Raw genomic sequence first — 24,451 nt, 5'->3', positions numbered from 1 at the left:
GCAAGCAGAACTAGTTTTAATGTGCTTCAAATTTCAGTTATATTTGTTCTATGTCCCTCTTCTAGCTTTTATTGTTTTTTTCCCTTGAATTTGTGAAAATGGGTGAAAATAATAATTCTGCACATAAAGAGTATTAGACACTATGCCATAACGTTTCTGAAAGTATATTAGAGGCTATTGTTGAAATTTTAGTATCAGCAACACCTGAGTGTTTATAATCAGAAATTGGAGAATGTATATTTATAACAGCTGATCTAACAGCTGTAGTTTTTGATTGCTAAGAACATGGCAAGTCACTGTTCAACACAGGCAGAAATCCTAAATGGTTCAACATTGCGTAAGACTCTACATCAGTGGTTCTCAACCTGTGCATTCCCAGAGGTTTTTGGCCTACAACTCCCAGAAATCCCAGCCAGTTTACCAGCCATTCAGATTTCTGGGAGTTGAAGGCCAAAACACCTGGGATCCACAGGTTAAGAACCACTGGTCTACATCAAACTGCTGGAAGAGGCTATCTTGAGTTTTGTGTCTTCAATATGTTGTTGAAACATAACCCTTTTTCTCCTTTCTGTTGAATTCCAAAGATGTGGTTTCTATACTATACCAGTGTCTCCTGTCAGTAATGGATTGGATTAGGGTGAACCAATTGAAACCTAACTCAAACAAGAAAGAGGTCCTCCTGGTCAGATGGAAGGCAGATAAGGGAATAGGGACTCTGTCTGTGCTGGATGGGGTTTCACTCCTCTTAAAATCTCAGGATTGCACCTTGGGTGTACTCCTGAACTCATTTTTGAGTCCATATGAACAGGTTTCAGCTGTGGCCAGGAGTGAATCTACACCATTAAAAGTAGTGTGTCAACTATGCCCATTTCTTCAGAACTCAGACCTGGCAATGGTAGTAATGGACTACTGTCTCACACTCTACATGGGGCTGCCTTTGAAAACTGTTTAGAAACTGCAGTAGGTTCAAAATACTCCGACCAGGCTTTTGACGTGGCCTGGCTACAGGGACCATGTGATTCCCCAGTTGAAACAGCTCCACTGCTCCATTTCCAGGTAGAGTTCAAAGTGCTGTTTTTAATTTTTAGAGCCCTCAACAGCTTGGACCCAGACTATCTGAAAGACAATAATTCCTAATATAAGAGAAGATTGAGAGGAGACATGATAGCCATGTATAAATATGTGAGAGGAAGTCACAGGGAGGAGGGAGCAAGCTTGTTTTCTGCTTCCCTGGAGACTAGGACACTGAACAATGGCTTCAAACTGCAAGAAAGGAGATTCCACCTGAACATTAGGAAGAACTTCCTGACTGTGAGAGCTGTTCAGCAGTGGAACTCTCTGCCCCGGAGTGTAGTGGAGGCTCCTTCTTTGGCTTCTTTGGCTTTTAAACAGAGGCTGGATGGTCATCTGTCAGGGGTGCTTTGAATGCAATATTCCTGCTTCTAGGCAGGGGGGTTGGACTGGATGGCCCACGAGGTCTCTTCCAACTCTAGGATTCTATGATTCTAAGTTAGCAGAATTGGTAAGATGTGCAGGGGAGGTCTTTCAGTTTCACGGGCTTTGAATTTTGAATTGTGGAGCTCTCTTGTGTGTGTAAGTGATGTGATGTTTTTAATTTTTAAACCCTTCATTGAAACTAAGTTTTACATATGTTTGTGTTTTTCATTGTCTTTAAGTATGTTTTCAATAATAGTGTTTAATTAGTTTTTTTCCCTTTTGTAAATTCATATTTAAGAGCCATCTTTTTAAATTATTGTAAGTAGCTTTCAATACCTTTCAAAAGAAAGGCAGGTTCTAAATTCAAGAAAGAAAGAAAGAAAGAAAGAAAGAAAGAAAGAAAGAAAGAAAGAAATTATGTGAGAGGAATTCTGCTGTAGTTCCCTGGTCACCACCTCAAGACACATAGGACATAGTCTGTTGCTTGTGGAGGGGCACAGATAAGAACAGTTTCAGCCAAAATCCTTCAGAAATCTCAGTGGATAATGGCATGAGGCTGCACCTGGCTACAGGGGCAGAGCCAGACACTCCTCCTATTCCTCTGCTCTCCCATCAACAACAGAATGTGTGCCAGGGAGTGCTATCACATGCAGCAATGAGATGCAGAGAGTGGAAGAAATTAGCCTCTGAAATAGTATACTAAAAAAAAAGGCATCGGTAAGTATATAGTGGACCTGTGTATGTTGCTAATAGGATGCCATTTTGACCTCTTTAAATATTAAAACACTGCTTCAATCTATTGATTAATGTTCAGTGCAGAAGTGGATTAATATCCATGAATATCGTGCTGAAATAGTACTACCAAATATGTTCTTCTCACCACCCCATTTCCCTTTTTATGCTGTGACAGATTAACATAACATCTATTGGAAATGGCACTTGAGGTATTCATCATGAGCATACTTAAATGCAACATTCACAGATGTCAAGAAGTCGAGTGGATTTGGCTCCCACAGAGTATTTATAACTGAGAATCATTTCATCTAACAACTGGGAAGAACAAAGGGCGTTTTATAGTACCTGCAGGTAATATTCAGGGTATCCTTAGCGTTGATCACGTATTCCTCTTCTGTGATGCTAAGAGTTGGTGGGGTCATAGAATAACCACTCACTAGATGAGGAAGAAAGAAACAATTCTGTAAAAATCAGTATGTCCAGTCATGAACTCATTAACATTGTTTATTGCAGAAGTTCTATCAAGTATGAGTTATAACCCGGTTTGGTTTGAAAATTCAGGGTAGTTTATTTAAAACCAGGTAAAAAACCAATTAGTAAAACTTTCCGATTTTCGTTATGTCAACATGTAAAAGCAAGAGAAAGTTCTCACTGACAACTGTAAATGTTGAAATATATGCATTAAATGTATGGTGTGCAGGTGAAACGTATTATTCTACTCACAATGAAGCATATGGGTCTCTGATCCAGATAAGCCCACTGTGATGAGGCTCATATCTCCCTGCATTTAAGCATGGCCTCCCAAACTGAAAGGGGGTGGATCAGTGGGCTTTTAGTGGCCTTAGCTGACACCTCTTTTGTAACCTCTACATTGGAGAATATATTGAACGAAGAAGAAATGGCTAGGGGCAGGAGGATTTTTTTTCAAAACAAATAACTTTAAAAAAATCAGCTTTCAATTGCACCTAATTAAAGCAGTATGTGATTTAACAACGTTCCCTAAACTTCTGGTCCAATTTTAATTTGTATTAATTTTTTGGGTATATTTTAAAAACGGACTTGACAGTCTTGTACTAACATTCAAAAATGAGCAAGTCTCTTATAAGGCAAGAAATGCTATGCTCTTGGAACATAATGATAATGTCCACAATATGTGCACAACCACACATTCTGCAAGAGAGGAGTATAACTGTGGGTGACAGATGCTCACTGTTGGATAAAGAAGATTCATTGTTGCCAAAAAAAATTGCAATGGTCCAAGTCTTCTCCCTAATTCTAGCTCCAGCCACTGGAGATAATGGAACTTGAGCATTCACAGATTTTACTATCCCTGAGGGGTGGAGTCCTGGAGCCAAACCCCTAAATACCAAGGGCCCACTAGATCTGTTTTGGGCTTGGCTTGCGCTGTCCAAGGTGCTGGATTTGGAGTATATGATTTAGCACATTGCATAGTTCCTTCAAAATTTGATCAAAACCCTACAGCAAATCCATTAACATGATATGAAAGGTACAAGGCGGCATTGTAGAATAACAGTGCTTGCTTCTCCAACCCAGACCTCTCCCTCTCTCCCCTCTTGCTGGCTTTAACTGTCAAAGAAGAGCAAGCATAATATGAGTATGTGCTTGTTTGTACTATTGCAGGCATCACATCAATTGAATCTCTTTATATAAAACCAGGCTTATTATGATGTTGAGAATCATAGAATCATAGAGTAAGAAAAGATCTCATGGGCCATCCAGTCCAACCCCCTGCCAAGAAGCAGGGATATTGCATTCAAATCACCCCTGACAGATGGCCATCCAGCCTCTGTTTAAAAGCTTCCAAAGAGGGAGCCTCCACCACACTCCGGGGCAGAGAGTTCCACTGCTGAATGGCTCTCACAGTCAGGAAGTTCTTCCTAATATTCAGATGGAATCTCAATTCTTGTAGTTTGAAGCCATTGTTCCACGTCCTAGTCTCCAGGGAAGCAGAAAACAAGCTTGCTCCCTCCTCCCACATATTTATACATGGCTATCATATCTCCTCTCAGCCTTCTCTTCTTCAGGCTAAACATGCCCAGCTCCTTAAGCCGCTCCTCGTGGGGCTTGGTCTACAAACCCTTGATCATTTTAGTCGCCCTCCTCTGGACACATTCCAGCTTGTCAATATCTCTCTTCAATTGTGGTGCCCAGAATTGGACACAATATTCCAGGTGTGGTCTAACCAAGGCGGAATACAGGGTAGTATTACTTTCCTAGATCTAGACACTATGCTCCTATTGATGCGGGCCAAAATCCCATTGGCTTTTTTTTTGCTGCCACATTACATTGTTGGCTCATGTTTAACTTGTTGTCCACGAGGACTCTAAGATCTTTTTCACATGTACTGCTCTCGAGCCAGGCATCGTCCCCCATTCTGTATCTTTGCATTTCGTTTTTCCTGCCTAAGTGGAATATCTTGCATTTGCCCCTGTTGAACTTCATTTTGTTAGTTTTGGCCCATCTCTCTAATCTGTCAAGTTCGTTTTGAATCCTGCTCCTGTCCTCTGGAGTATTGGCTATCCCTCCCAACACCAAACCTGTGGGTCATGACAAGAAATCATTATTTTATTCTCAGAATACTTAGTGATGGCCATAAAGATTACTGGTTGAATTCAGACCTCCACTGCCCAAATCTTATGTCCTATACCACCCAGAATGTCTTGATGAATGAATATGATGATCCAATGGAGGCAACAAAGTAAGCTTTTTTCATTGCCCACACCATCACAAACTTGTGTACAATCAACTTTGCATGGAGCCTTTCCCAACTATTATCCAATCTGGTTACTTACTTAGAGCTCACTGGATAACCAGAAGTAATGTGGGTTCTTCGATATCAGAGAAGGCGCTAAGTCTATGTTAATGAACCACCATATATTCCCATTCCACTGGAAGACAGCAACCTTGGCAGAAGCACTTGCTCTGTACACCAGAAAGGTACCCAGAACATTGAGGAATTTGCTGGATTCCATTGGTCTCCTGTATGGACCATACTGAATGGGCCTTCCAAAACCTGAGCATCATTCATACTTTTGAAGCAAGGTCAGTTTTAACATTTCCTGGTCTATAAATTATATACTTTACCATCTCGTATTCAGGAATATATTTATCATAGGGTTTCTATTTCACCTTGACATTTGCTAGAATTCTTTCTACCTTTAGCTTCCTTTTAAAAATACAATAAGACCCATGTTAGTTCAGAATCCATAGTTATGGTTTCATTTACCTGCTCCCAGAAAGAATTGACTCTCTGGGCATTTTTTAGTCCTCCAAGCAATTCTATCCTTTGTTTTCCCCAGAAGTGAACATATTGTTTCATCAGAGGACCTAGCAAATTGTCCTTCCAACACAAGTCTATGGTATGCCTTGACCAGAAGTGAGGCAAATTAATGGCATTGAGTAATATCTGTAGTTTCACAAACAACAGTCAAGCCAGGAATGAATTCCCCATGGGTATGGGCTTCTTATGTATAGACAACATACTGTGCCTATTAAGATGAATGCTGAAAACAAAGATAACAAAGAGTACTGATTTTTATAGTTACATTCTCCCGTCATTTCCCCAAACTCGCACTGTTTTATAAGTGACAGAATGTCTTTCTACTTCTGTATTTTAGATATTCAGATATAAAGCATCTTTGTCCTGCTTGTTTTTTTTTATGAGTGTGATTAAAGGAGTGTATGGCAAAGGAGGTAAGAAATGCCAAACAAGCAGAAGAGACTGTATTTGGGAAGCGGATTCCCCACAGACTCCTAAGAAACGTGCAGAATATTAATAGCCCAATCAGAATGACCTGCTTGAAACTTTGCTCTGTGTAGACATCCTTGCTCCTTTTAATTGTTTTACACTTCCTTCCTTCCAAGAAGTAATTCAGACTGACTTCATTTGATTAAGTATATCTATAGAAACTGGACTGGAATCAGCAGTCTCATACATATATCTCTGAGGAACATGCTGATCTCCAAACCATGCTTTTCCTGTAGTAGTGGCTGGAGTAATATTAGCAATAAAACCTGCTGTCACTATCATAACACCAATATGAAATGAAAGAATAAAGGTGGACTCTCCATGGATTGTTGTTAAGTTAAAGTCCTTGTCATCTTTGCTAATGGATTTTAGTTTTTTAAAATGTGAAATAGAGTTACCTGTAGATCAAAGAAGCAAACTTTATTACTGTACTTACATTGGAAAACAAAAAATCCTTAGGAATAAATTATTTGAGTAAAGCATGTTCAGATTGCCAAAATTCAGGTGAACAAATGATTATTAATATGGACCCACAAGGACCAAGTGGAAACTGTTGCACTCATATGACTCAATTCACACTTAGAGCTTGGGAAAGTTACTTTTTTGAATTTTGAATCTCAGAGTTCAAGATACTGTAGTACAAAAAACCAAAAACACAAGAACACAACCAAAAAAACAAATAAACAAAAGCTCCACTTTTCCAAGCTCTGACCAGAATGGACAGAAGTTGACCTAGAGTAAGGGTGTCAGCTCATTTGTATAAATGTAACTGGCACTGAAAGCCTCATGGACCACATAAAATGACGTGATGGGCTAGATTTAGCCCGTAGGGCTTATGTGAAACACATTTGGTCCAAAGGAATGCTGTAGAAAGCATAATGCTTTTATTTATGTTGTTAAAGTTAAATACATCTCTACCTGACTAGGCAACCAACCATCTAGGAGGATGTAGTGCACTTCAATTCATAATAGATATAATTTTTTTTAAAAAAGGATAGCAGCTGAATCCATGGAGGGCTGCAGACACGTTATCCTTACAAGTTGTGTTTTACACAACTGTACAGCCCCAGTCACCATGCAGAACTTGAACAATTTAAGTTATAACCATAGATCCTCAATTTGTATTTAGTCAGATGACAGAAAAGAATTCCTTGGGAATAGGGACATTACTGCTGTCCCACACTATTACTGCTTTGCACAGCCACTGGCATCACATGATTGTGATGCCTCAGCTCTGCAAAACCTGACTTCCAAATGGATGGCATAACTCTGCCCTCCTCCTGTGGGTTTGCTCATCAATAATCCTTGATGGTTTCACTGCAGGGAAGTTGTGGATCCAAAATGGGTTTTGCCTGACATTGTGCAACAGGGACCGTCACCAAGGGTGAGTGTCCTGCTGCTGTGCTAGTTTGCCACCTCCGTGCAATAAAAGCCTAAGATAAGAACAAAAACAAGAAGTAGAATCAAGCAAACATGCATACAACATACATGCACACTTTTAGGTATGAATGTATTAGATGAAGATATTAAAAGTAAGTGAAAGTAATGACAGTTGAAAGCCACTGATTAGATGTCTATGCCTATGCCTACCTATCCAACTCCATCTTTATTTTTCATTCCCTTCCGGTTTTTGAAATCTGGCAGGTTTTAATTTTTACCATATTAATTAGGAGCTGTGATTTAAAAAATAATTAATACCATATTTTCATTACTTTATTTAAAAATGAGCATCCCATATAATCCAGTTTCAGACATCCCAGCAGCTGAGCCTGACTGGCTGCAGAACATGTTGAGTTCAAGCCTTCAAGCCTTTTACTTCAAGCCTTGGTAAAGAATATAGAAGGACAAATTCAAACTGAAAACGTGTTCCAGATTGGCACGAGAAACAAGTAAGAAAAAGATGTACAGACGGAAAGGGTTAAGCATCATTTTCTCCCTGAAGCAATCACTTAACAAGTCCTATTCAAAAAAGAGAAAGAAAACATTTGGATGTTGTACAAAAAATGGGTTCGGTGGTTATGAAAATAAATGGAAGCATTTTTGTGAAATCCCCTGAAAATAGAATCCATTTAAAACAAAAATATTGCTTATCCATCCTGAATACAAGTTCATATTTCCAATTTAATGCTGGACACGTCTGACTCTACTACAAACTCTGGAGCCCAGATGGCTGGAATATTGTTGATACAGAATCAGTTTGTCCCTCTGCTATGTGCTTAGGAAAGAATCTTGTGGATAAGCATGATAGGACTGAAGTGAGGATACCATGAACCATCTGTGGGGCTGCGAACTCAAAATCGAAGGACATTATGGACATATGGAGGACTCCTTACATCAAAAACATAAGGTTCACAGGAGCAATTCTAAATACACTTCGAAAAACATATACATCCTTTGTCTAAAAACAAACAGAATGGGACTGTACTTCCATGCATGATCTAGAACAGGCATGGGAAAACTTCAGCCCTCCAGGTATTTTGAACTTCAATTCCCACAATTCCTAACAGCCAGTAGTTTGCCCACGCCTGATCTAGAAATCAATCTATTCTGACAGACGACAGCTCTAAAGGCTGTGGCTGAAGGACTCTCTATGGAACAAAGGTCAATATACCTGCTTTCTTTTGTTTAAATCAGAACACAACACTTTCTTATTTCACTGAATGGTAAACCCTGTCTGTCTTACTGAGAAATAAGGTCCATTTTTCTTCCAGTTTTTTGGTAGGGGTTCCTCAGTGGTGCTTATAAAGAGAGAAGATAAGCAATAAAATAAAATTAATACAAAATAAAAAGCAAGGCAATTGCTTCAGTAAAGAGTGTTGGACTAGTAGGACAACAAAAATGAGGGTTCAAACCCCACATATCCACACACGTACACACAAAAACCTGGCTGATATCAAGGCAAGTCACACTCTATCAGTGTCCAGGCAAAAGCAATAGTAAGCTACTTCTAAACAAATCTTCCTAAAAACACACCCATGATTTGGGTCACCACAGAGCCACTATCAATTTGAAAGCACATAGGCACACAACAATAGTTGCATGTGGAACTGTGTTATTGTTGTTCTCAGTGCTCTTGCAATGTGCATCCTTTCCTTATAAACAGTGAGAAAGCGTTTGTTTTTTAAAGTAGCACATACATTCTGGAATGAAGGAAGGAATATAAATTATTGTTGTCCCGCCCCCTTTCCCACTTGATATGCAGTTCAAAGTGGGACTGATTGCTGTTGCAATGTAAACTTTTTTTCCACACTGGAGTAGAGGTAGGAAGCTGTCCTCCAATTCATCCATCACAGTGTGTAGTAGATTGTATGTCCTTGGGCCGCTGTGCTACATATAACCCCAATCAACTAATGTTTCCCTTAAGTAAAGGCAGAGCATACAAACAATAATAGGTGAGTTGGGTGCCCTCCATTTGCTTGATTAGAGATACAATCAAAAGGCTAGCTATAAAAGATTCTCAACAAACATATAACTGGGTGGAGGAGACAAGGAAGGATGCAAAGCAACAAAAACATGAAACATCTCTCTTCACTTTATGACCTGTTAGGCAACAACACCATGACAGGAATGGGGGGAGGAAGAAAATACATGGTCTGTGCAGGTTTAGGTTGTGGGATTCCTGCAGATGTATCCTGTCTGAGGCTCCCCACAAGTACAACAGGAAAAGGAACAAACTCTCCACTGGAATACAGCACAAGCGGTGTGAAGGGTGGGGGAGAGTGACACAAACATCTGTAACATTGACCGGTCAGTTTGGAAGGACTCCTCTCATCTATTTGTCCTTAATTCTTCCTTTGCTGCAGCAAAAGGGAGTTTTCCCCAAATATCTTGTTTCTTCCTCCAGATACTCATTTGTTTGCAATATTTGTTATATTTATAGCCCACTTTTCCTGTAATGAGTTTAAGGCAGCATACATGACTGTCCTTTTACAACAGCCCTGAAATGTCTATAAGACTGAGAGATGAGACTGGCTCAAGGTCACCTAGCAGGTTTCACAGTTCAGCACGAGGGTCAAAGCTGGTTCTCCCAAACTCTGGCGAACACTAGTATATTTATGTGAGTTAGGTTAAAAAACAGAGTTTAAAGCATTTAAAATTAATTAAGCTAGAGAATATAAAAAGTTAATGAAACAACACACCATTACAAGAACCTCAAAATCAATTCATAAAAGCCTGATGGAATAGGAAAGTCTTCAGCTGCTGGCAGAAGGAAAACCAGACAAAAGCCATCTTCAGCCACTGTAGGGATGGAGTTGCAAAGTGTGGGGGCAGCCACCACGTGAGCCATTGAAATTGAAGGATAGTCCTTAAATTGTTGGATACATAAAGATGTACTTGAAAATACTGGTCTCTAGACATCACGGGTAGCCACTTTGTCATCCCTTTCCAAAATCCAGAGATTTGGAAGGAGACACAGGTTTTGAGGTATTAAAAAGAGGTCTGATTTTCCAATCAAAAGCTTGTATGTATCCCTCCATCTCCCTGTACCTCAAACCAGCCCTTCTTTATGTACATTCTTCATACAACTGTTGTTTTTAACTGTTGTTAAGTCAGCTTTGATTTATGATGATTCTATGAATGAAAGACTTCTAAGAGTGCATCTAAACTCTAGAATTATGAAGTTTGATGCAATTTTCACTGTTATGGCTCAATGTTATGGAATCATATGAATTGTTGTTTAGTGTGTCATAGCACTCTTTGGCAAAGAAGGCTTTGTAAACTACAATTCTCACAATGCCATGGCATTGAGCCACAGCAGCTGGTGATGACAAACTGTATTAATTCTACAGTGCAGATGCACTCCTAGTCACACTATCATAACCAGGTTTATTCATTTCTTGCAGATTCATGCTATGGCTTCCTTGATTAAATCCATCCAACTGAAATGCATTCTTTCTCTTTTCCTACTGTCTTCTACCTTTCCAAACTTTATTGCCTTTTAAGTGAGTAACCTTTTCTCATGATATGCTCAAAATATATCAGTCTGTTTAGTTATATTGGCTTCTAGGGAGAGTTCAAGCATGATTTACTCTAGGACAAATTTATTTGTCTTTCTTGCAATTCAACATATCTATAGAATTTTTTCCAGCATCACATCTCAAGTTGATTTTCTCATATCATCTTTCTTCAATGTCCCACTTTCATAACTACACACAGAAATGAGAAATACAATGGAATGGGCAATCTTAACTAAAGCTATTGCCCAGAGGCAGCCCTAGGTAATTTTCAATGGTAAGCAAACAGTATTTTGGCGCCCCCTCCCCAACCATATATATATATATATATATATATATATATATATATATATAGGCATGTGTATATATATGTATGCATATATATATATAGGAGCATTGACAAATTTTGGCCCTCCAGGTATTTGGGACTTCCTACTGGCTGTTTGGAATTGTAGGAGTTGAAGTCCAAAACACATGGAGGGCCGAAGTTGTCCCATGCCATCAAGATACACACAAACACACACACATACACTAGCTGTCCCCTGACACGCGTTGCTGTGATCCAGTCTGGTGATCTTGAAAAGAAAGTAATGAGAAAGTTGGTTTCTAATATATGTAATTTCTTGATGTTTGTGGGTAAACAGTACCTGGTAGTTATTCCACAGATATATAAACCTCACTTGCCTAGTTTCCAACAGAACTCACAACCTCTGAAGATGCCTGCCACAGATATGGGCAAAACGTCAGGAGAGAATGCTTCTAGAACATGGCCAAACACACAGCAACCCAATATTCTAATCCATTCAAAAAACACTATGATTTCAGATAGTCACCAGCCAATTGCAAAAGGGCCAACACTGCCCAAATCCCTCTTATTTCACATCTCGAAGATCAAATCAACAACCCACCCATTAAAAAATACTACAGGCAGTCCCAAACATCCAATTCCTAGTTAAGAACAGGGGTGAGACAGCAGAAAGTGAGAGAAATTGACCACTCAGAAGGGAAATTCGGTCCTGAAAGAGGGCAGGTGCACCTCAAGAGCTCCTCAAGAGCGCCTCCCGAGATGCACGCTATACGCAAAAGCGTAATTTGCATACCGTGTTGAGCCGCCTCTGCTATTGCCCTTCCAACTCTATTGTATGCCTGCAAAACATGGACCATCTACAAACATCACTCTTGACTTGTATAAAGATTCCATCAGTGTTGCCTTCAAAAATCCTACAAATCTCTTGGAAAGACAGGTGGACAAATGTCAGCATTCTGGAAGACACAAAGGCCACCAGCACCGAAGCAACGATTCTCTGCCATCAACTTTGCTGGTATGCCCAATCACTGTCTCCCAAAGAAGTTACTTTTTTCTCAACTGAAGAACAGGAACAAAACATCAGTGGACAACAAAAGAGATTTAAAGATGGGCTTAAAGCTATCCTTTAAAAATGGTATTAACACTGAAAACTGGGAAGCCCTGGCTCTTGAGTGTTGTCATGGGAGATTAACTATTATTACAACAGTGCTGTGGATTTTGAAGATACACAGAGAGAGGGCAAAAGGGAGAAATGGGCCAAGAGGAAGGAGCATCAAGCAAACCCTTGTCAGGATTGCCTTGTTTTCACCTCTATGTTCTCACAGCGAAAGACCATGGGAATCCAGAATAGATTTCCACAATCACTTATGGACCCACCATCACCTTTGGAAAACAATCATACTTGACCACGAGTGATCACCTATAGATATATAAGTGGGAACTAGCATTATGCTTCAGGATCTTGCCTAGTTCCTTCATGGCTGCACTTCCAAGTTTTAGCTTTTTGATGTCTTGGCTGCATTCTCCATTCTGATTAATGACTGAGCCAAGATATGGGAAATCTTTAATTATTTCACTACTTTCATCATCTGACAAAGGGCATCCATCAGGTTGGAATCCTGAGCAGTTGATTTTGGCAACAAATAGGGAATAGCACTGATTCCCTATCTGTTGCCAAAATCAAGGGAATAGCATTGATAGACAAACAGATGGTTTGTGTTTCTAGTGAAATCCCAAGGTGTGAGGGAAATCTTTCTTCTAGAATACATTACCCCCCACTGCAAGATTTATATCCTGCCACATTTCCTCTTCGGGCTTTTTCTCTCCACAAGATGCTGGAGGGCACCAAGTGGGTTCAGAAGCATGCATGATGACACATGTTAACATCTAGCAAGCAAGTATGGATGTAAAATATATCACCCAGCTCTCTCTCTCTCTCTCTCTATATATATATAGTCTAATATATATAGTCTAATATGCACACAGCGAACATGGAGAAATAATTAGTGTAATTAAAAAGGCATGCCACCTCTTCACAACTATTTGTTTTTTCAAGATGGTTTCCAAGAGAGCTGGCAACAGAACATTAAAACAAACAGAACTGGATTGATGGGATGTTGAAAAAGGAAGCAAGATTCCGTAGCCACTCACACTTTGTCTATTTCTGGAAAACTGCACTTCCTATTGGTTTTTCTAGACCTTGATCTTTTATTTTATGGTTCTTATAGGGGCAAGCTGCAGATGAGGGGCTGTATCCCAAGTGGAATTATCATCTGTCATTGCTTACATTTACTTGTCACCAAACTTCTTGTATTAATTCAGTTTGCTGATTCAGCATTTTTTGCACAGGAACTATATCATGATTGGCACATGGAAGAAGTAATTCCCACGTTGTCCATTTTTCTTTGTTCTTGATAAGTATATCTCATTGCCTGGGAAGGCTTAATTGCTCTGAATCAGCATTTTGTGACTGATTGCAGCACATATCAAAACAACCCCTCGGTGTGTTGACAGATGGATAAAACAGCTTTTAGTTGTCTAGGCATTGTTGTGTCATGCCGCAATTACACTCTAGTTTTCCTTAAGATACTTCCCCCTCTTTTTTTTCACAATCTCTAAGCCTGAGGCAGCGACTTCACATTGGGGATCAAATGTTGGGCCCTAGTACCCAACATTCACAACACAGATTGCAATAAGGGGTCAGGAACACCACTTCCATATGACACAACTGTCACATTAGGAACAGTCTTGACTTGTCCTCTGTCATATTACTTCATGGGCTGCAAAATAACCCCAAAGACCACTGGCTGTGGGCCACACTTTGCCCCCTTTTGCGAGTGGCACAACAGAATCAAGGAAGGAAGGACTGTTTGTTCCTTCATTTTTGGAAACAAAAATGTTGTTTCTGAGGTACCACATTCACTCATTTATTGTGGAAAAGAAATAAACTAAGCAATATTTATATTAACAAGGCAGAAGCCCCCTCCCGTGTACTCCTGAAAACTAAAGCACTCTTGAGAGATGACTCCCCACCTTTGTTTAAGGACCTCCAAAAAGAATCTATCAGCCGTGCAACCTATTCCACCAATGAACAGCTCTTACAGCAAAAAAGTTATCCCCAATGTTTAGGTGAAACCTTTTGTTCTTGTAACTTGAATCCATTAGTAATTTGTGTAATAATTATGAACAACCTTGACTAAGAACTTTGAAAATAAGGACTATCCAGATCAGCCCTGTATTTTAAAAACATAAATCAAATGCTAAGATCCTGAGCCTTAAAGAAGGGGAAAAGGTACATTTAAGAAATCTTGTGAGTTGGGCCTCTTTTAAAACAAGCAGTTACATTTCCACCCACATACACTCATTGCATGGGTGCATTGATAAGGAAAATCTTTAGGAACTCTGTGAGGCTTTATTTATTTATTTGCTTTTTGTTTATTTATATCCCATCTTTCTTCCAAAATGGGACCCAATGCAACTCTCTCTCTCTCTCTCTCTGTACACACACACACATACATGCGCACACGCACACATACAATCATTCCTTATTCAAACATGACTTTAAGCCCTTCATTTTATAAACAATTAAAATGCATAAAATCACATACTACGTATTAAACACAGCGTGTCTATTGTCCATAGCACATGTCAATACATCTGAAGCTAATGCCTGGGAAGGTGAGCGCATGGAAAGAAAGCTCTTCTGGAAAGATAAGACCCAGGAAGACTTGTATCAGAAAGCACAGTTTTTCAAGTAGTCTCGATCTAACTGCAGGTACTATTCTACACTTACATTTTGTGGAGATTTACAGTAAATATAATGAATTTGATTAATATGTTGAATATGAAATTATGATGAATATGATGAATATGAAATTACAGAGTAATATTGTAGTTAGAGGATTTCCTACAGTTACTCATAACAATGAAAGATATTCCCTCAAAATAATCACACAAGGTCTGAAGCATTTGACTTTGCCCTCCACAAAGGACACTTTTGGCTTGCCTCCATTAAACCTGATTCCTTGCCTTTACCATGGAACTTACATAGATTATAGTTTCTTGTCGAGCACTGCATTTTATCTACACAGCTACATCTGTGCCATTATTTTTAATAAGGTTCAAAGTGCTCCCATCTTTTGTATATAGAATACATACTTAGATAACCATTAGCTCACTGATACCCAACATGACAAATGTTTGCTACAGATTACAAAGATGTATCCACATTGAAAATACACAGTGTAAGTAGCTACAGTTCCATGCAAAAACTTTGCACTGTGTTTTGTCATCTGTGACTGCTTACACTTTATTGACAAGTGGTTTTGCACAAATTCTTGTAGTGTCATAAAGCATTGACTAGTTACTGAAGTACACTTCTCTGCTTGGGTGAATTAAACCCATGTTACTTAGCACTTTTGAAAGAGACAGTCTTAAAGGTGCCGCATGCCTGCTTTGGTTAACTGATATATTTTGGAATCAAATTTCATGGATTACAGTCCACTTCCACGGAAACATTGATGGATCCTAATGCATTTCAGGAAGTGGACTGTAATCCATGAAAGCTTATGCTAGTCTTCACAGTGACATATGATCCTGCCCAATGTGTGTGCTTCTTAGACACTAAATGATTGGATAGAATAGGCACATACCATCCAACTAGCCAATGTAAAGGAATAGATCAAGAGTAGCTACAGCTTGGAAAAACTGGAAAGAAATACGTTTCCATGCAGCTTCGACTCCCCTCATAGTTGTTTCAAAAGTTTCTTACACTTTATTCTTATACTATATTTTCCTTAATGACATAACTAGCTGCATGAGTAACCAGTTAAGCTTTCATATTTGATGGGTACTGCAGTATACAAGATCAAGGATACATTTAAGGCTATAGAAGTAATGCACTTTAACATCACTTTAACTACCATGGCTCAATGCTATGGAACATAGGAACAGTAGTTTCACAAGGGCTTTAATCTTCTCTGCCAAATAATGCTGGTGCCTCACCAAAGTACAACTCCTATGATCCTATGAAACTGAGCCATGGTAGTTAAAGTAGTATCAAAACTTCATTAATTTTACAGTGTCGATGCTCCCATTCTGCGTCTTTGATTTGCTAAATGGAAAGATAATAATAAAAATAATAAAACTTTATTTCTACCTCACCACCATCTCCCTGCAAGGACTCAGGGCAGCTCACAAAAGCACTTAAGGTGCAAACACATAAAAGACAATAAGTGCATGACCAATATCACAGTAACAATAACAAACCACATAAAATTATAAAATCCCACTAGTTCACAAAAGCAAGGTGGAAGGTGTATAGAATTTCATCCTGGAATATATAACATTGTTCAGGCATATTTTTAAAAGCCTCCCTTCCGACTATCAGGAAGTCCTCTGCAGACTCATCGCTTCTTGGTTCAGCATTCTTTGCATCTCTCCCTCCCCTCCATTCTCTAAGGAATTGTCAGATTTGCTGATTAGCAGAGTACTTCCTTCATATTCTATCCTTCTCACTGACTTCCTTCCCACTCTGATAACAGTTGAAATCACTAGCTGTTACTTTTGCCACAAGCTTAGATGAACAAACCCTTTCTTAATTATTCCTCAAGTCTGTGTGAGGCTCTTGAAATAGCCCCAAGTTGGCAGTTAGATTTGGTGCTGTCTATGGATGTACAGGTGATGTCAGTGGCTTGGAGGGACTTTTATCAGCTTTGATTGAATCACCAGCTGTAATGTTACAAAAAGCAGGCCTTGTCTTAGCTCCATATGCCCTTCTCCCATCCAGATTAGACTATGGATACTGTAATATACTCTGTGTAGGGGGTTGTCTTTAAAGATATTCAAAAACTTCAACAGATACAGAATGCAGCTGTTTAGATGGCTGTGGAGCTGGGTGATCAGAGCATTTAACACTGGACTGATTAACCATCCTGTCTGTATAAAGACCATATTTAAAACACAGGTACACTTTGAAGCCAAAATGTTTTGGATCTGATTATCTGCTCTTTAGCCCTTCAGCAATCCTTTCTCATTTTTTTCATAGTTCCTTTCTTTCATCAGCACCTCTTCCACACACGTCTTACTTAGACATTAATACAAAACTATATCACAGTTTATCATTACATGTACAGTCCTGTTTTATCCTCTCTTTCTCTTCTTCCCAAGCATATATGAGAAAATCGCAAGCATTTTCATTCTGTTCTTTACAAACTGATTTGTTGTTGTTGGTATTATTATTATTATTACTACATATTTCTATCCTGCTTTTTCTCTACCAAAGGAGACTCAAAGCAGCTAACACTAATAACTATAGCAATGTGTGAATTACAAACGTTAAAATATATTTAAATATAGAAATATGGCAACAACAGTTATCCTAATTTGGTTCAAGGCAATCTGGAGGTACAATTTGAGCTACCACATCTTCAATAAAGAAGCGGAAGAACATCCAAGGTCCAGATCAGGAAGGCAAAATCTCTGGCCTTGTCCTGACACTTCTGGTGCTGACATCATTAGTCAGCAGTAACCTCTGCTCTTGTTGACACAAGGAACTAACCCAAAAAGGCCGTCTAGACACTGAATTGGCTGCCAACGTATTCACTAATCTGGAAATGCTCAGAGATCAACTTGGAGACAAACAAGAAGGAGAGGGAATATCGAGAAAGGAAATGCCATTTCCCTTGTTATGATTTTTTAAAATAAATGGATTCCATTCCTATTATCAAAAGTGGCATTTACTTTTCCTCACCTCTACCCCGAGCTAAGTCAGAAGACTAGAACAAATACCATTGTCAGTGCAATGCTGGGTTTACAGCTCAACATTACGAAAATAAAAATAATTACAATGGACAATTTACGTAACTTCAAATGAAGGTACTGAAATAGATTGAGGTTTTTCATATCTTGGCTCAGTCATTAATTAGAAGAAAAGTAGGACTTGAAAGGTCAGCTAGACAGGACCCTCACTGCAAATATGCAAATATCACCAAATAATGGATTTTTGTTCCTTTAACATTTACAACTCATCTAAACCAGGACTTTTTAAACTTTTTTCCATCATGACCCCCTTTCATCTGAAAAAAAATACTTGACCCCAGATATTAAACAAATTAAACATTTAATGGTAAATCAGCATTTGCAAGGCTTGTTGAACTGACTTGTTCTTCTTTTTTTGAAGTACAACTGAAGCATTTTCTGCAGAGTCCACTATAAACACTGCATGTTGTTGCTAAGAGATTTGTGTAAATGGATGGCATTTAGAAATCTTTTACTGTTGCCAATTTTGTGTGTGACACCAACATAGATCTTAGTGGACCCCATTTGGGGTCAGGACCTAGAGGTTAAGAAGCAGTGATCTGAACCACCCACAATTGAAACATACCTTGTCTTGCACACATTCAACGTGTGAAAACATTGGTGCTGCAAAAGATCCATGAAATCTTATATGACTTTGGTCCAGGTTACCTGAAATCTCTCATACATGCTTACTTGAATATTGAGACTTCATGTTGAAGACTATCTCTCTGCCCCACCATCCTCAAATGTACATTTGGTGGAAATGCGAAAGCGGTCTTTTTTAGCAGATGCCCCAGGATCAGGAATGTCCTTTTTAGGGAGATTAAAAGCCTCATCACATTAAGGCTTTAATATGGACAGCCCTGTTCTTCTTGTATGAACAGAATTCTGGGAAATGTAGTTTGGGAAGGCAAGGACTCCTGTGGCAGAGAATTCAAAATGCCCTGTCTTAAACTACATTTCCCCAGAATTCAGCTCATTTCAGAATGCCAGGGCTGCCTGCATTAAAGCCTCAATGTGATGAGGCTGTAAATTAGACTGAAGGTATCTGCAGTTGAACCTCCTACCAAGAGGGGATTGACCAGAAGACTCCATCGTATTCTTCAACAACAGTTGGAGATGTTTTTTGTTTTGACAGCCCTTTGGAAACAGACTTTTGCTAATGTGCTATAATGTTCTTGGTTTTTGTTTTGAAAATGAATATGCTTTTAAATTGTTTTTAGTTGAATTGTATTTCAAGCTTTTTATGTTTTTACTGATGTGAGCTCTGTTTTATATTTTGTAAGCTGCATAAAGTCCCAGGGAAAGAGATGAAGATATGTAACAAAGTTGCCAGGTTTCCATCAAAGGTCTTGAGATGTTGAGGCATACTGATCCCCCCAAAGCAGCAGTCGAGCAAAGAAGCAGTGAAAGCAAAAATCCAAGGAAAGTAAACTTCCAAAGAAAGTACAACTGATTAGCTTGAATCAATCCTCCATTTCTGATATGTTTCACTGAGAATTCAGTTGTGAAAGTAGACTTTTAGTGCAGACGAGAAATATGCTGTGAGCCTTTTCTTTACATAGATCCTGGTGCTTGGAGGTAACATATTAAAAGCAACATAGCTACTCATTACTTTGTTGCTTTTTAAAATAAGAGGCAATAGCATTCATTTTATATCTTTTCGTCCAAATGAATAAACATTATATATTTTTTACAATTGTTAATAACATTTAGTCATTATTGCAGAAGCATCACTTGAATGCAAGTAGTGTTTAGTAGCAGTGCCTTATAGAAAAATGCTAAGAATAATTATATAGACAGTAACACATTAATAACACAGCCCATTATATTAATTGGAGATAACAGGCAGCACATTACTTCAAGTAGTAGTTCCAAACTCTGTTCAGAGACCAATTCTTCTCTATATTTCTTTGTGATCTTCTCTGCTTTTATTTTACTAGCATCTTCCATGCTTTAAAAACAAACAATGGATTGCCATATTCTGTTACCAATGACTCTCACAAAACTTGTTAGCTTTCAATGAAGACTTCCCTGAAGTGGCATAAAAGATGTTAATGTGGATAAAAGGTCAATTTGGATGTGCATTTTTAGCTTGCATTAAAATAAGCTGTTTTGAGCCTTAGCAATGAGAATGAAGATATTTCTGAAGCATACTAAATTTATATGTAAATAAGTAATTCGTACCATGACCAGACATGCAGAATTCATACCATGTGCTGTTTTAATAGGATCAGTGCCAACAGCCTCCCCCTTCCCTTCACAAGAGGGAATCAGAAAATCTCCCATGTGTGCTTCGCATGGGGGTTAATGTTAAGTCTTCCATCACTGTCTTGCTCCTGTCCCACACAAGATTAATTGCATGGTTTCAGCTATTGCCCCAACTTTTCGAAGTGTACTACTAATTACAATAATTTCTAGTCAAACCCTTGTTATAATGTATAAGGTGTTGATTTTGACATAGACACGTCTGCCCTCCTACAAAGAATTTATCACACACAGAGTAATTTCTTATCTATTATTTACCCAACTGTGGATAAATAAATACATGAATGATTAGTCAATGCCCTCCAACCTGGTTCACCTGGTGTTAATTAAAAGGTTAGTCTCCGAGGCCTACCCTAAGATAATTCATAACATTGGACCATGTCTGCCCAAGTAAGTTCTACGATAGTATATGACACTTGTAAGATAAATTGCTATCATTAATTAAAAGCAAACTAAAATGTTGCAAAGCTATTCATTAACTGATTAAATCAACTTCTCAATAGAAATGATGCTTTGAAAACATGCAAGAAAATTAGAGCTTTCGGGTAATAATAACTTAGAAACTATCTGTTGTTTGGAGGAGAACATTTACATAAATAAAATAATAATAATGTTGAAGGCAGAAAGCCTAAGGATAGAGATTCAGCACATCTACATATAGCAGTAAATTTACCCTATCTCAATATCTGGGATGTATTAACTGCTGGTAGTAGTTGGAATCAATTTAGGCTTCTTTCACTGCAGAGACCAACACTTTTTTTTTAAAAAAAGGGGAAATTAGAGATTGTCTTGAAGATTAATGAAGCAACTCAGACATGCTTCACGTTGTGTCTGAGCTGCACAGTCCAGGATCAACAGTTATTTCAATGTTCATGTGATTTCCTCTACATCCTGTTTTAGGTCGGGCACTTTCTAAGGGCAAAGTCCAGACCATCCAAAGTCTAATCTGGTAGGATCCAAGCAGGCAATTCATATCAGGGCAATCCAATCAAGTATTCATGTTTTTTTTTCCAGAAGTCCTGCACATGAGGAGGGCCTTTTCACTTGGAGGCTGTTCCACTTGAGAAGCCTTTCCCCTGAGTACTCTTGCCTATGTTTACAACCATCAAGATTTCTGAGCTCTAGATGAGGATATTGTGTTATTTTCTCCCCTAAAGATATAGGAACTTTGGGAGTGGTCTCTTGCACAGAGTCATCTAGCTGAGCAGGCCCGTAGCCAGGATTTTGATTCGGGGGAGCTGAGTTTGATTTGGGGGGGGGGGGGGTTTGAGTCTGAGTGAAAGAGGGTCTACCATAGCAAACCTTTTTATCATTACCCCCAATACCCCCATGCATATGGGATATATTGAGCATGGTGATCAGATCATGATATGAATAAACATAACAGTTTAAATAATATACCAGTAAGGCCTTATCGCGGACCACCATGAGAATTTCGTGGGGGGGGGGGCTGAAGCCCCTCAAGCCCCCCCCCTCCCCGGCTACATGCCAGTAGCTGAGGAAACTCTTGGTCTGACTGGGAAGATGAACCCTCCAATAAGAAGGTTGTTTTTCTTCATGTTCTTCTTCATTGTTACCATCATCACCATCATCACACTTCCCCCACCCTCAGGATTGGGTCACAAAGCAGTTCATCAAGGAGAAAGTTTTTATATTGACCTCTCTCTGATACGTTTGTTTCTACATAAAGAGAATTAAGCACCATCTGCCATGAAAGGCTAAAACATGAGTTCACAATTTTGTAAGAACAAGGCCACATGAATAGGGACTCTATGAAGGAACGATCCTGTATTCCACTTGAGGATGAGTTAAAACAGGAGGGTGACAAATGAGGCGATTGTTATTAATGTATTTATTTCCTATCCTTTGTCCAGTTCTGGGATTCAAGGCAGGATACAAAAACATGCAGATAAGCAGGCAGAGATGGAAGCTCACATCATTACAAACATACAAATATGAAAATTTAAACTTTTATATATATATTTTCCAAAATAAATTGCAAGCGATATAAATTCATCATAAAGGTGAATTTAAAAAAAGGAGATGGGAAGGCTCAGCAATGGATAAGTTGTAAAGTAAATTGTGATTATCATCATCAACAATAACAATGCATGTTGTAATTTTAAGACTAACAAAAGCAACAAGGAGACCTCTTGCTCCAGGAAGCTAAATAGTCATGGATTGCATGAAAAAATAGAAACTGGTAAAATGGGGGAGCCAAGAATATCAAAAGATGGTGATTATTAAAGGTAGTTACATGAGTTAATCCTTTATTTTGGTTTTTGGATTGCTAGGGTCTTCCCAGAGAGCCTTAAAATAACTTATCCCATTCTGATTTCATGAGAGACCAAACAAAGTTAATTCTCTGAGAACTGATATTGAAGAAATAGCATCCCAAATCAAGGGTCACCAAGTGTTGCCATAAAGAACCCTTCTTCAGAGCAGGAAAAATAAAGCTTATTTGGGAAATTGTTGTTATGGGCAGTTAAAGTGGCTGAAGAAAAAGATGGTACATTATTATGTTCGCCAAGAAAAGGGCTTGTGAAATCTCAACGTTCACACTAATAACTGAAAGATTTGTTGATTCATTTCAGTGGATGTTGTTGTCTCCAAGGTCAATGGGATGGTGGATCTGCTCTGGGATTTAGTTTGAACTTGAAAGGATTATCCAAGATATTAAGATAGTGTTTTGCACCTTGAATTGCTCATTTAAAGTTCAAATTAGAACCTACTGGTGATTCTCTGCACTTTGGTCATATTGGGATCATTACCACTTTCCACTGTCTCCACTGAACTCCTGGACTAGAAATCATACTGCTTATTGCTATTCAGGACGGTGAAGCAGAAACAAAGATAGTGGAATTATGCAGTGGCTACAATTCTATATCAACTTCTCTAGAATTAATTCCTATTAAATTCAGTATGATTTAGATGAATAGATACATACAATATTTTCCTACACATCATCTGGGCCAAAACAAGATCTGGAATAAAATGGAACCAGTTAATGGATCTCATGCTTCTCAAACCTACCAAATTGCCTATTCTTCTTGTGCAGGTTTATGTACAACTTGAAAATGTTAGTTTGATACGGAGAGTTTCTCCCCTTATGTACAGAACTTTTAGGGTGGCTCTAGGTCATAGAACAATATGGTGAAATTTGGCATCTACCCTGAATTTTTTGTGCATTTTTAGGCTGTACAAGAAACTGTCACAGAACTGTTAAATAAAAATGGATGATGCCAAGAAGCTGAGTTCTTCTGTTTTATGGAGTTGCACTGTTTTGAAATATGATAGATTAATACAAGAGATCTGGCAACTTTAAATTGTTCCTTGTAACAACATTATTATAGTTGGAGAGACAGATCTGAATCAGTTTGCATGTTTAGGTTCCTTAAAACAACAACAATAGTAAGAACCCTCTCTTGGGATTATCGAGGGGGATAAACAGGATGAAAAAACTGCACAAATGCCAAAGAATTTGGGAGGTTACCTTCTGGATATTTTTAAGAGAGAAGTTCTCATCTTACCTTCAACCAACTTGTCCATGGCTTAGTGAAACAGCACCTCCTGAAGCAATTAATTAATTTTTTTATAACACCCAGGTAAAAAAGAACATTCCACAGGAACTACACACTACATCTGATTTGGCCTATCAAGTATGAGAAATCAGTGAGATTTGCCAGAGAGAAAGGCATACTGATGGCTAATTGCTATTAACATACTTTACTAGGGAACTCTTTCACCACATCAGAAACTGAGGACCCTTCCACACAGCTATATAACCCAGAATATCAAGGCAGAATAGCTCACAATAGCTGCTTTGAACTGGGTTATCTGAGTTCACACTGCCATATATCCTAGTTCAAAGCAGATATTGTGGGATTTTATTCAGCTATGTGGAAGTGGCCTGAACCTCAACAAGTCACTAAATAACTAGAAGAAGGAATCTGTGTGCTGAAGCGAAACCTGAGAAATATGAAAATGCAACAAAAATACTTTAAGCGCTCAATGAAAAGAATGTTCATATTGTCAAAAAACCCTACTGAAGAACGAGCAGACTTAATGATCATTTAGACCCAAGGAATTGGGAATAGTAATTGGAACAGAAGGAAGAAATAAAGCCAGAAAGCAAATTGGCTGATTGAATCATAAGATGCTTGGCAGCCGAGAGAAAAGCAT

At 38.6% G+C, this 24,451-nt stretch overlaps 1 protein-coding gene across 2 annotated transcripts in view; it reads right to left on the bottom strand.

Moving 5' to 3' along the window:
* The window catches only part of FLT4 (fms related receptor tyrosine kinase 4), a 110,882-nt gene that overhangs the window by 66,270 nt on the left and 20,161 nt on the right, over positions 1-24,451 (bottom strand). For both annotated transcript variants that reach the window (XM_060765416.2, XM_060765417.2), the window contains exon 2: positions 2,518-2,608. In XM_060765416.2, the coding sequence (XP_060621399.2) occupies positions 2,518-2,608 (91 nt within the window). The remainder of the gene's footprint in view (positions 1-2,517; positions 2,609-24,451) is intronic.

Source organism: Anolis sagrei, chromosome 2, assembly GCF_037176765.1.
Source record: "Anolis sagrei isolate rAnoSag1 chromosome 2, rAnoSag1.mat, whole genome shotgun sequence".
NCBI classification, from domain to species: Eukaryota; Metazoa; Chordata; class Lepidosauria; order Squamata; family Dactyloidae; genus Anolis; species Anolis sagrei.
The sequence above is the reverse complement of the archived record's forward strand: the minus strand, read 5'-3'. Positions and strand labels throughout refer to the sequence as shown.